This window comes from Leptonotus elevatus, chromosome 10 (genome assembly GCF_054856555.1).
Source record: "Leptonotus elevatus isolate MCC_2025b chromosome 10, RoL_Lele_1.0, whole genome shotgun sequence".
Taxonomy (NCBI): domain Eukaryota; kingdom Metazoa; phylum Chordata; class Actinopteri; order Syngnathiformes; family Syngnathidae; genus Leptonotus; species Leptonotus elevatus.
Genome location: NC_141248.1, coordinates 24,293,915 through 24,307,833, shown reverse-complemented (window position 1 = coordinate 24,307,833; position 13,919 = coordinate 24,293,915). Strand labels below are relative to the sequence as shown.

Here is a 13,919-nt window from a genome sequence, read left to right as displayed (position 1 = left end):
ATGGGCAAGCCGTGCTGCGTTCAATGACTATTTGACATGTGCGGAAAGTACAAGAACAACCTTGCCGAGTTTGGTAACAGAACACTTTTAATCAGCACTTATTTTGGGCAAAAATAACAAGGCGTGCTGCGTTCAGTGACTGTAGTAATAATAATAATAATTAAAAAAACAACAACACACACACACACACACACACACACACAAAACAAAAACAAAAAACAATGAGTGCGACGTAGTAGCGTGTGTCATGGAAGGGTTCCTCCACCCGAGGGCGCCACCACCTCAACATCAAGCGTTGACTTGCCGACTAATGATTCAGTCAAGTCAAGTGACCTCATCGATCATTCCCGGATCCCAAAGCGTGAAAATGCAAGTAAACGTCTCATTCCGGATCTAAAAATATCCTTAAATAGTGCTTTCTTTGGTTGGTGATGCAACTGCCAAGGAACGCCGTGAAAAGCTGACATTCCTGCCAGGCGTACGTCATCCTGACCCACCTTCTTTTTTCTCTCTCTCTCTCTCGCAACCATCTCTTTTAAATGCATGATAAGAGCTCCTCACCTATTTGACCACATTTTAAACGCACACTCGCTCACTTCAAAAAAGACCCTTGACAAAATTTGGATTCAATCATGTGCACAACAAACATTTGAAATATTTTTATTGTCACGAAAAAAAAGCAAAACAGGAAAAGATCCAAGCAGATTTGCAATATGGAATTTGGAGCCAATTAGCCGATTTCCTCATGTAGTGGCCATTGTGTTTGTTTACTCAACTGCAGAAAGGTCAGGCAACCGATACGGGTGCGAAACCTTGATATATTTGAACTTTATATTCTACATTTGTTTTGGTGTTTAAAGTGATTTTATTTGATTAAAATTTAATTTTATGTAATGTATTCATTTGAAAAGTTGTAAATCAATGAAACAGATTAAAATAAATATTTGAATATTACAATTTTGTAAATGTCAGTTTTACAGATGCCACATTTACTTTGCAGCCATCGTGCGTTGTGAGCCTTTGGGAGAAATGAGCTGTTTTGGCGTTGTTTTAAAGAACACTTCTTCCCATTCATATTTTGATGTCTCCAGAAATAAAAATAAAAGAATACGAGTTTAAGCCTGTCCAGTTTGGCAAGCGTGAATGTCAAATATGAGCTCATTTAAACATCTCCAAAGGCCTTGTGAGCGCTCACATCTGGATCACGTCACTCGGCCGGCAATTTACGAGCCGATAAATCAGCCAAAAGGCGTCCGCTCCAAAATAAAAGTCCCGTTAAGCGCTCCGAACGACACTTCCAAGACTCCACTCGGGCTTAGCATTAGCAACACGCTGGAAGTGGTACCTTGACTGACCAAAATCGGCTTCCTCCAAGGAAAGGAATTGAAACGCCATTCATCCGGTGTCTCATGCGCAACCCAGAAAAATAGCACGTTACAGAAGAGAATGTAAAGAAATGAACGGTTTGTTCATGCGTGCGTTCATGCGTGCGTGCGTGCGCGTGCGTGCGTCAGTGGTGGCAGGGCGTATCCAGGCTTTGTCCGCATTTCCAGCAGCAGTAATGATGATGATGCCACGCGCGGCCATCTTGTGTCACGTGGAAAGACTCGCTGAAGATCAGCTGAAGAAATGATGAGAATAAATATGAATACAATATAAGTCATGAAAATGAGAGATGTGAATGTCTAAATCATATCAGTAAAAGCTCGGAAGTATGAAAAATATGTTTAAGATATAATATAAAATGAGTAAATACACTGGAAAATAAATATACATGTAAATGATAACTTTTTAGCTCATTGACTGGCAGCCATTTTCACTGAAGCAACCCCCTTCGCTCCCGGCTGTTTTACTGGATTTTGACTGATTTTGCAAGGCCCACAGAATATTGTGTTATATTGCTATAAAAACATGGAACCTACCAAAAGAAAGAGTAGAGTCTCTTCTTTCAACAGGAAAAAAATATATATTTCTATCCGTTTCCGTTTTGCAGCAATTACTATTTCAAGTTTCATCATTATTCACATTCCTGTTGAAAACACTGGTAAAAAGAGCTTGTTGCAAAATGGCGCTGGTTGATCTCTTATACTCTGCTGCCACCTGCTGGCCGTTTTTTGCAATAACTACCATTGACCTTTTCAGGTCAGAGGCTACATTAAATCGTTCTGTATGCTCTAGCATAAAAAGAAAAAATAATATTTTGGGACCATGGCAATATTTAACATGGAATGTTTTTATACATTTTTTGAAGCAAATAAATTAAATTAAAATAGTACCAAGTAACAAGAATAATTGAAATTTAATAGAAAATCAAAAGAAAATGAATTCATAAAAATGAATACAAATAAATAGAAATGATCCATCATTTACAAAATGTTTCAAATTTATGAAATCAACTGAAATGCAAAGAAAACATATTTAAAGTTGATATAATTCACTTTAAAATAATAATACGAGACGAGAGGTTCCGACTCGAGACGCGTGCCTCAGGATATGACATGACGTACGATGAGCGTCTTGACTCCTCACCTCGTCGCAGCCGGAGCAGCGCGGCCTGACGCTCTGGCAGTAATGTCGTCCGCACAGCAGCCTCCGATTGGCCCAGAAGTAAACCAGGTCCGCCAATCCCTGGCTGCACTCGGCGCACGTGAAACAGGCGGGATGCCACAGGGCGGCGCGGTAACCGGCGCGCTGGGCAAAAACCGCCGGGCTGTCGGCCGCCACGTCGTCGCCGCAACCGGAGCAACGCTGAAAAATGATAGAAAAAGTACAATGATAACTTTGGAACCTCTCACCGGTTAAAAGATGTTGGCTCCGACATCTTACGTTTCGCGTGTTGTTCTTGGTGCCGTCGGCGGACTCTTCAGGAGCGACGATGCTGCCATCCTGCTGATGGTCCGCCCCCTTTTCGTCGGCGTGGTTTTTCTCTTTGGCTTCCCTCTGATTGGCCGCCTCCCTCAGGGCTTCGCAGTCGCCGGGCAGCGCCACCTCGCCTACGCCCAGCACCTCCATTTTGTAGCGCTTGACAAAAAGCAACATGGCGGACACCTGCGACAGTGAAGGGACATCAGTTGGAAGTAGTGTTCATTTTGGTAACGAAAACTAAATACATTTATTTTTGTCAACACACATTTTTTATTTCAGGACGAAAATTAGACCAGACCAGACTAAAATAAAAAATAATTGTGATTAAATCAGAATGCATTTTGGTCGACTAATAAAGACGAGACCAAAATGTAACTCACTTGATAAAGACTGGACTAAAATCTTTGGACATTTTAGTTCACGAACAAAGATGATACGAAAATGATGATTTTGTAAAAATCCTGTCTCGGCTAATCTGTCACTAATACAAAGTCACACACCCGCTTTCAAATCTGCAGCTAGCGAGTGCAACGTGACATGAATCCCACAGCTATAACGTTCAAACAATGTTAATCCGACCGCTAACTAATGCTAATACTAGCGTGTAGCATGGAGCCATAATAGCCACTTTACTCTAATTGTGTGTGAAGTTATTTTAAATTAAAAAAGAGAGACCATTTTATGTTAAGTCGTTTTAGATTAGATGGAAATGTTCAATCTGCTGACAAAAATTGTAAAAGGTAAGATGAGTGACTAAAATGTTTCAGTTGACTAAAATTATGTTTTTTGGGACTAAAATAGCAACTAAAATGCTCGACATATAGTCGACTAAAAGTTGACTAAATAAAAATGGGATGAGGTTGACGAAGTCCAGAAAGTAAAAAGCCTGCCACAGTTTGGCATTAGCCTCAGGTGCTAGCTAGCTAGCTCTCTAGCTAGCTCCCATGGTGCTCGTTTACTAGCTAGGGAGCTAGCTAGCTAGCACCTGAGGCTAAAGCCAAACTGTGGCAGGAATTCACTTTATGGATCTGGATTTGCCACCTCTGTTGAAATTGAACTAAAACTGAGACTAAATTAAAAAAAAACTAAATTTGGAAGCATCGGCTTGAGGTTTAAGAATTTATTTTGGTGTTGAATTGAGAGTTGGGATTGGGTTAGGGTCTCGTCTAACGTCGCGTGTCGAGTGCAGGTTTAGGATTAGGGTTGTGTTATTGTGGAATTAAGGGGTTAGGAATTTGGGTTTGAGGAATTTGCTCCTCCAGGAAGTGGTGATTCCCTTTTGTCACTTCACCTCGTGTTCGCTGGCCAGGCTCTGGCACGTCATGGGGTCCTGATCGTAGGCCGGAAGCTGGCTGAGGAGATGCCTGCGACGCAGCACTGCCCCGCCGGTCCCGGAGACGGGACGCTGGCTCTCTGGGATCAGCTCCATGTACTGCTTGGCCTGTGAATTGTGGAACTCTGATCATCATCTTGTGGTCAATTCTTCAACGGGGCAAGAAGAAGTGTCAGGTGTTGCATTTGGCAACTACGAGAGAGTCTTCTTTCACAACGTTGAATTTATTCTTACAACATTTTCCTTTGAATGTGACCTTAACGATCCTTTTTTCCTGAATCGAGTTTGCGTCGTGACACATTTGATGTCCTTTGGTTGCAACAACTTGGCGTTCCGCAGGGATCTGTTGTTGAGCCGGTGTTGTTTCAATTTTATTTACTACCGCCTTTGAAATATTTCGTCCCACCCTTCGTAATAATCATTGTAAGAGATATTTTCAGCAAAAAACAATTCGCATGTTTTTCTTAGCCCCCATTTGGCGTATCCACCCACAGTCTGACTCTCTTTGTGGTCCACGGGGTTATCAGATGACAGCGGCAGAGTCGTGACTAATTGTCCAAAGTTGCACTCGGAATGCTTTTTCATTTTTTAATGAGTAACACATTTAACTCGACATGTTACACCGCAATGATGCGGGACCCCCACCACCTCAAAGGGCAACCCCGCCCCTCCTCCTCCTCCGACAATCACGCTCACCAACGCAATCGTTAGACGAGGAAACCCGAAACAGACGTGAGGCTTTTTAATGGGAAGCAGACAATCCAACGGGGACGGACGGACGGACGGTGCTGCTGGTAAAATCCTGCAGCGCTCGCTGGCTAAAGGAAACAAAATGTCTTCAGTTTACAAAAAAACGACATTAAAGACTACAAATTTGACTTGACGCTTACGTAAAATGTTAGATCAGGCATTTTATGATCAATTCTACTATCATATTGTAATTCTTTTTTTTTATATTTATGTCCTTGTCAACAAACCCTTCAATGTCCAACTGATTATGGAGGACCAAAACTGCCAAATTTAAAAATAAATAAAAGTGAAAATAAAAACGGATATAAAAATATAATTAAAAAATGTTATAAAAAAAATTAATAGAAATAGAAAATGCAAAACTTATACAATAACATAACATAACATATATATATATATATATACACACTGTATATATAAATCAAAGTAAAAATAAACAAAAATGAAAAACTACATTAAAATATAAAATACATATTTTAATAAATGTGAAAAAATAAATATAAATATAAAAAAAAGATGTGGAAAAAATACAAAAATAAATATAATAAATATAATTAAATATCAATCAATCATAAAAACGCTCTGCTCTCACATTTAGTAATTTCATGCTGCAGACGTTTTGTCATTATGAAATGTTATTCAAACGAGGGGGCGTTCCTAAGCGTGTCTTGGGTTGGATTCTGCATGGAAAGCTCCAGCAACTCAAGTCGCAAGTTGTGGTTACATTCATTCTATTTATATATTTATTTTTGTATTTATTTCCACATTTGAATATTTATTTGTATTTTTTGAATCCGTTTTTTAAATTTTTGTAATTATTTTTACTGTTATTTATTTTATTCATTAATTTATTTATATATATACACACACACACACACATTTGTTTTTATTTCCATTTATATTTATTTTTTTGTATTTAATTTTTTAATTATATTTTTTATATCCGTTTTTATTTTCACTTTTATTTATTCATCTATTTATTTTGAATTTTGGCAGTTTTGGTCCTCCGTATGCAAAAGCATCCATTTTTGATGCTTGTGCTTTCCTCACCAGCTTCTGGTTGAGGCCGGCGGGCGCCCAATCGTAGGTGATGGTGCTGAAGGTGGGGTCCTTGCGCGACACCACGGGATTGGTCACGATCATGCGATTCCTCTTGTAGAGGCGAAGGCCGCCGCCCCCTTTCACCTTGGCCGTCAGGTGGGCGCAGGGCGAGTCGGTCAGCAGGCGTCCCATTCGCCGGTCGTCGTCGTCGTGGTCGCCGGGGGCGTGGTCCACCGTGCTGCAGCCGCACGCCACGCACGCTTTCCTGAAAGCAACGACAAGGCCGCGTCTATCCTCATGGCTGGACTGGACCATCTGGCATACGGGGCAGATACCCGATGGGGAGGTGTCTTTTGGGGCTGATGTGGTGCTACTCAATTATTATTTTCTCCATTTTACCCACAATTCAGAGGGAGCAGCCCATCCATCCATTTAGCAAGCAAACTGAACCAATAAACATCAGTGGTAGAACTACGTGGTAGCAAAAAGGGTGGTCAGGAATTGGGGCTGGGCCAGCGAGCCTAAGTCAAAATGCCAGGGAGGATTATTTTTGTCCAACCCTAAATGATACTCCATGTCAACTTCCGTGTTATTAATAGAAGCATTGCCTCGATATATCGCGGTTCGTTGTTAGCATCCTTGGCTATTTTAGCGATTGTGAATGACTAGACACTTCAGTATTGGTTCAAATAGTTCCACACATCTGACTTTTGAGTTGCACACTTAAGTGTAGTATTATCAATTTGTGCCACACCATGCTAGGCTTGCTAGCTCTACTCGTCTTGTTTTTATTTCATTTAGTTCTTAAATCAAACGCGTAACCCTTTTCAATAATCAGTAGTCAAGAAGTAGCTCTTAGCTAGAAAAAGTTTGGCGAACCTTGAGCCATGCTATTTTACGTTAGCTTGTCTATGCCGTCTCGCATTGCATGTTAGCATTTAGCTAGCATACTTTTTGACAGACCAAATTGTTGTTTAGCTAAACAGTTTTGGTGTTTAAATGCCATGTTTAATTGCCTTTAGTTTTATGTGGCAGTTTTATCGTAAACTTGGACTGAAAGCAACAAATAAACAACTTTTTGGCGCACTTTGACGTTGACCGTCTTCCATTTCTTGACAGCACGAGAACCGGCGCTTAATGTGTGTTTTTGTAAATGTGTTAAAAGCTTGTGGGAGGTGTCAAATATATATTTGTTATTTTTTTAAATTACAATTTGGTCTCTCGACTGTGGATTATTATTGATTGCAGCACAACACAAACGATAAACAGGAGTTGACTGTATGAATAAAAGATGACGTCACCTCCAGGAATGCGGCTGCAAACCAGCGCAGCCGCCGTCCTTGCAAACAAGACACACAGCTGGATTTGATGCGCTCGCCTCGACTGACATCTGAGAAGAAAAACACAACAATCAATCACTTGTGCCGCTCATTTCGGAATCTTCCTAATGAGCACATTTCAATGATGTCGCTAAACAAAACAGCAGCGCCAATGGTCAGTTAGCCGGGCGGATCGTTTGAATTCCTGGGCGAGGCTGACGTCACCTGTTGCTAGGCAGGCTTGCTTTGTCGGGTCTGTTGACGACTTGAAATGGCGTCAATTTTTATTTTTATTTTCTTACTTCAGGCAAAGACTCTTTGATGATTCAGAAAGCGTTTTTAAGTCCATTGACGCGTCAAAATGGTCTTTTTTGAAAACAACACTGCGCACGTTCATTAAGGACTGTAAACTGTTTTTAGATTTTTATGAAAACAATATTTGACACAATTAAGAATCTAAATTGTTGACCTGGAAAACGTCATTGATGTCGTTTGCGAGATTGATTGTTTTTTCCACTTCCAAGTCACAAGGGCAGGCTGAGTTGACGGTGACGTTTAATTTTACTTTTAGAATATGTTGCAGGCCAATAAATAAATAAAAATGGGCCGGGGCCGCGAATGTCTCACCCGAGCCCGGCCGGACTTTGTTTGATTGAAATCTTCTGGCTGAAGTTGTGACATTGTGACATTGTCACTTTGTCCGGCCGCCTGTTTGTCTGTCAGCGGGTATTAGTAAGCAGACCGGTGCTCGGGTTCATCCCAGGGGAGCCTGACGGGCTTTAGGTCAGGGCTCAGGGGCCGTGTCATGTTGACTCCGGAATAGGAACACAAGCACGTTAAAAGCCACAAAAGCTTTTTTCTGGTTTAACGCTTTAAGAACACGCGCGTGACCAGAAAACATGACCCGCACCTCGTACCATTGGTCAAAAATGCACCTTGGGTCCGTGAAAGACTTGAAATTGTCTTTGATGTTTACCAAAACAAGTATACATTCGTTAAAGGCTCGAGTTGTGAAACAAAGTCAAATCAAAGTCTAGTTTCAGTTAGTTTCCATGCATTTCATTTCGTTAACTAAAATGTTTTTTTTAGGATTGTCAGGCGATTCAAATTTTTAATCATAATTAATTGCATGACGATTAATTTCATACCTGTTCTAAATGTACAATAAAATGTTTTCCCCCCCAAGTTTTCATACTCTTGTTAACATAAAAGTGGAAAAAAATGTTAAACTAATAGAAATATGGCTGCATCTTTTCATCATTGATGAAGTAATTTCATAATAATTCATAAAATTGAGTTTAAATTAAAAAGATGTACTGTAAAAAAAACTAGAAAAATTCCCGCGGAAATTTTGAATGGGCCTGCTAACTCTTGCAACTCTTTTCAATGAGCTGAACAGTTTAAAATTTCAACCGTTGAAATCGCTCAAGAAATGTGGAAGTTATAATCAACTAAAAGTATTACTGCCCCTTTAAGAAACATGCACATTCACGCACACACATTTGATTTTAACTAACATTTCAATGAGCTGAACAGTTTAAATTTTAAACCATTGAAATCGCTCAAGAAATGTGCAAGTTAACCATAATCAAGATCAAATAAAGTATCTTACTGTCCCTTTAAGAAATATGCACATTCACGCACACACATTTGATTTTAACCAACATTTCAATGAGCTGAACAGTTTAAAATTTAAACCATTGAAATCGCTCAAGAAATGTAAAAGTTAACCATAATCAACAATATGTTACTGCCCCTTTAAGAAACATGCACATTCACGCACACACATTTGATTTTAAGTAACATTTCAATGAGCTGAACAGTTTAAAATTCAAACCATTGAAATCGGTCAAGAAATGTGGAATCTACCATAATTAACAGTATCTCACTGCCCCTTTACAAAACATGCACATTCACGCACACACATTTGATTTTAAGTTGTGAGGAGACGTCACGCACCAACACTCCATTGATTTGTATAGGATTACGCTCACCTCAAACAAAAGCCTCTCGCGACTTAACGGTTGAAGATGCAGATTCCAGAAATGGCTCGTTAGAACGGCAAGGGTTTGGGGAACGCGAGCATGTTCTCAGTTTTTTAATCGGATGAAAAATGACCAAATGAGAGCAGGTTGAAAACTTATGATTGATCGAAAATGAAGAGGGAAAAAACAGCGAAATTAACATGGAGGAGATAGGCGCCAAAGTCCGACTTCTCCTCGCTTAAAGTGAAAATAAAGGTACTAATTGACACCTTAGCCAAATAAAACTTAGTTTTTCAGAAAGCAGAGGCTTGTGGCTACAAAATGTGTGAATTTGATGTCTAGTGAGCAAAGATTGTGGCCATGGTGACGAGTTGAAGTGAAACTTTTGGAAATAGATTTTTTTGGTTCCCGTCACTGAAGCCTTAATTGCATATCAGAGTGGCGATTACACTCACTGTCTTTGAACCCGCACAGGGGGAAGAGCTTTCATTCCTTAATATTTTTTTTGACACTGAGCTAAAGATGACAAAAATTCCAACAAAATGAGCTAATTTTCATATCGGTCGGTTAACGTATGCGCGCGCAGCGTGTCTTTGAAAAAGGTGCTTGATTGGAGTTGATCTCTTTCGGATTCCCATTCATTCCTATGGGACTTTTTTTGGGAGTTTTTTGGGAATAGCGTCGCCATGGTAACTGGGAATTCTTATAAAAATAATAGCGCAGCGAGTCAGATCGAGCCGCATCGTTTGATACCTCTTTTGTCCCGGTGCGATCTACGGTTCGGGCCGCATTTTTGCGGAAAAGTCGGTGGAAGAATAAAAAAGAAAAAAAATAATAAACCCTTTTCTAGGGTGGATAGTAATATGTGCCTGCTTGCTCCGCAAGCAGCAGCTTCGCTGCTGCTTGCTCCGCTTAGCAGGCCCATAATAAATACATAAAAAGAGCGTGATATTGATTTGTGTTGAGATCATTTTTCTGCCACTATTATTCAGCTTCATTTTGATGTGGACGTGTCTGCTAACCTTGCCGTGCAAGATGAATTCTGGCAGGATTTTAACTAACTAAAGTAACTCCCGAGAATACATCTTGTACCGAGCCCGTTGATTTGCGCCGTGCTTCGGACCAATCACAGAGCGACATTGTGTTTAGGGGGCGGGACATGCAGCTGTGACGAAACCAGGAATCCGGCGCCGACGCAAACAAACAAACAAACCAAACGTTTAATTCTGTTGTAGAATGACTCACCGTTTCCTTGTTGAATGTCGAAGAGCGAGAGGCGCTTTGTGCATTTTTAGCTAGTAAAGATGTTCGTGCTATTGGCTATTGCCAGGTCACGTGTCTGCTGCGGCTTTCCAAGTAAGGGGCGGTCACTAATCGCGCAAACTTTAAATGAACTCAAAATGAACGCACTTATATTGACACCCCAATTTTAGCTTGAGTTATTCTTTTTTTTTTTTTTATATCTACAATAAGCATATCTTTGAACCACTACTGACTTATTTGAAGCTGCCAAGAATGAGGCGAATCGTTGGCCAATTCCCAAAGGCGACGAGGGTCTATATTTAGAAAGCGCGATAAGAAGAGTTTGGCTTGGCCACGTCCTTCCAAACACGCCAACTATGTGACGGAAACGAGCAGGAAATGCTAATGAGATAAGAAGGTCAAGGTCACCGAGTCGCATGCCGACTTGCCGTTTGTGCTGTTCAGAGCAGTTCACAGAAGTCAACCTAGCTTTATTTTTATTTTTGCAGCGCCACTCGTCTAAATATGTTATTCTGTTTAATATTGCGTTAGTGGAATACGAGTTAAACGTCAAAATCCAGCCGCTTTCATCCATCTCAGAAGGGCGGCCATTTTGCCACTTGCTGTCAACTGAAGATGACATCACAGTTGCTGCGGTTTCAGGTAACAACCAATCACAGCGCAGCTTCAGAAAACAGGTGAGCTGTGATTGGTCGTTGCAACTGCGATGTCATCTTCAGTCGGCAGCACGTGGCAAAATGGCTGAGATGGATTAAAAAAACAGCTGGATTTTGCTTCATAACTCATATTCCACAAATGTAATATCAATCACAATGTCATGTTTAGACTACTAAAGTCACATATAACATATTATTGCCAAGAAATGTTTATGGTTGACTTCATCGTTTTTTTAGCCACTACAAGCAAAACTAATGTTTACAAAAACGTGTTTTGTTATATTTCTGTTCTGCCACTTGTCAGGGTGTGAGGCGAGCACGAGGGTTCGACTGAGAGTGTCACTTCATATTTGTGGCGCTATGAAAAGCACATCTGGCTCAGTGGAAGCTAAATTTGTCATTGTTACGTATCCAGCTCCCCACAACAAACCTGAGTGTGTGTGTGTGTGTGTGTGTGTGTGTGTGTGTGTGTGTGTGTGTGTGTGTGTGTTGTGGGTCTCTTGGATACAAAAAGGGGAGTTGTGGGGGGGGGGGGGGGGGTCTAAAGCCCCTGACAGGTGATCCTGATCCATCAGGTGATCACAGATAAATGTCACCATTCGTGTGTAGTTGTCACTTCATTGTTGATAGTTTGTATTGCTGCTGTTTATTTAGCTCTCAGCAGCTTCCATTGGATGTTTTGTTTTGTTTTGTTTGTTTGTCGACATGACACCGCCGCTTCTTGCTGCGTTTGTTTCACATTCACATCTGTAAATATGACTCTCAGGAGTGCAATATTGCTTTAGTACATTATATGGTTTATTTTATTTCTGGATTATAACAAATACTAACAAAAATATTCCTATATAAGTAATTTCATAATTGAAACTGCAACTTGCGCTTATGAAACAAACTAAAAGTAGGTATAATTCTAGCGAAAAAATGTCCTTTTGTGTTTGTAAACTTGTGAACGCACAAGCGCAGCTGTGAGCCTTCAAACAGGATGTTGTTCTCACGGCAAAGTGGACACTGAGCTTGTCATGTCATTAGCAGGTTGCAACACAGACACTGGAAGAGTTACAGAAAGGCATACACATCAAATCCTTATGAATATTGAACTTGTGTAAGAAGTACGAAAACTTTGAACAGTTGGACGTACATGCCACGAACCAAACGTTACCCTGTAAAGCTTTTTTTTTTGTATTTCAGGAGGCTTATTATAGTCCGATATAAGCACTTTTCAAAATAATCATAATCGGCCCCAGTTTTGTTGATTAAACATGGATACATTTTTAATTTTCTCATGATGAAACAGTAAATGCTGTTTAGTCACTCAGAATGATGTCCTTGCACTATTTGTCCACTAGATGGAGCTCTGACGCCGTTCAATCCAATATGCATCTTTGCCGAGATACGTTCGTACTGCAGAAGCTGCTAAACGTGGTGTCACTTTTTTCAGCTCGTACTTCTCACCGTCAGCAACAAGAAAAGATGGAGAACATAATAACCATATCGTCTAAAATTCACCGCGTATCACTAACAGGAGGGCAATTAGGAAAAGATTATGGCTAAGTTTCAGCGTTTGCGTGACTGTAGACACGCACACCGTGAAACTTTTGTTTTTTTTAAACAAACATTCAGTTGAACTCTCTTTCTGTACATCATATCTTACAAATGCAACTCTGATAAAGATGCTTTGACTTGATAGAAAGTCATCACTTTCTGGCAAAGAAAAAAAAATCAAATAGAAGAAATGTGATTTCCTGCGAAAGGGCATCATTCACAAATCATGTTTTGTCAAGCTCTGCACTCACGTTGCTTAAATATTGCATACATTTACGGCCTAAATCGAACGAATGTTTTTGTATTTGAAAATTCTCCTATGTTCAAAAAGGTTAACAAAAGTAAGAGAACACAGTATAACCTAACCTATCCCAAAAAAATGAGTTATTTTAGTCATGATAGATTTTTACGATTAATCAGCTGATTAATCCGTTTTTTTCCTGCCAAATATCATGATTGTTAAAAAAAAAATATATATATATATCAGTCAGGACCCCATTTTAGATTCATTGGAAAATTCCCCCCCAACGTTTAGTGAATGTATTATATTGAGTTGCCTCATTGGCCCAACTTATCGTCTCCTACCTTGGCGTCGGCGGTTCTGGCGTCCGTCTCGTCTGGTCTCCCGACCCACACTGAGACTTTAAATTCCTCGCTTGTCAGGCCCGCTTGCTGTCCACCCCGCCCACCGTCACTCTTGCTTCCCCCCCGCCGGTCGTCTCCTCCTCCTCCTCATCTGCCCACCCTTCCCAAAAAAACAAAAACCCCACAAAAACCCACGAGTGGGCAGGTCTCCTCACCTCCTCCTGTCTGTGTTCCAACCCGCCTGGTGCTGCAGGAATGCGTTTCCGAGCAACTCACAATGCACGCGCGCGGGCTTTCCAAACGGTTGCTCCCCACACGACGAGCCAAGAAGATGAAAGCTGGGTGGGTGGGGGGAATATAAACAGTTCATCAATGAAAATGTTGGAAGATCCTCCTCATCCTCCTTGGTGGAGGTAATAGCAATCCGTTTGTGTCAGAATCCATCAAAGGTCACTCCATTGGGTACACCCGTGCGCACTTTTGGTTCAAAACTTTCATTTCACAGTAAATTGTGCACATAAAAATGTGAAGTAAAAAAAAAAAGAGAAAAGTAAAAGATATTCCAAAAGAGAAGCTTGGA

General features: G+C 40.6%; 1 protein-coding gene across 2 annotated transcripts; it reads right to left on the bottom strand.

The window, feature by feature from the left end:
* Positions 1 to 46: 46 nt before the first annotated feature.
* On the bottom strand, positions 47 to 13,396 carry lmcd1 (LIM and cysteine-rich domains 1). 2 transcript variants are annotated; one of them, XM_086087514.1, is made up of 7 exons: positions 13,340 to 13,396; positions 7,291 to 7,379; positions 5,999 to 6,254; positions 4,157 to 4,306; positions 2,827 to 3,048; positions 2,530 to 2,748; positions 47 to 1,621 (listed from the first exon to the last, which is right to left on the bottom strand). In XM_086087514.1, the coding sequence occupies exons 2-7, from the start codon at positions 7,377 to 7,379 to the stop codon at positions 1,511 to 1,513; spliced, it is 1,047 nt and encodes a 348-aa protein (XP_085943640.1). In that variant the 5' UTR covers positions 13,340 to 13,396; the 3' UTR covers positions 47 to 1,510. The 2 variants fall into 2 exon arrangements, with proteins under 2 accessions (XP_085943640.1, XP_085943641.1); XM_086087515.1 differs by lacking the exon at positions 13,340 to 13,396 and adding an exon at positions 10,539 to 10,631.
* Between the last annotated feature and the right edge of the window lie 523 nt (positions 13,397 to 13,919).

Coding starts and splice junctions, on each gene's coding strand:
- lmcd1 (XM_086087514.1), bottom strand. CDS start 7,379: ATGTCAGTCGAGGCGAGCGCATCAAATCCAGCTGTGTGTCTTGTTTGC. Junction 4,307..5,998: donor CCGGCCTCAACCAGAAGCTG/GTGAGGAAAGCA, acceptor CACAATTCACAG/GCCAAGCAGTACATGGAGCT. Junction 2,749..2,826: donor CCAAGAACAACACGCGAAAC/GTAAGATGTCGG, acceptor ATCATTTTTCAG/CGTTGCTCCGGTTGCGGCGA.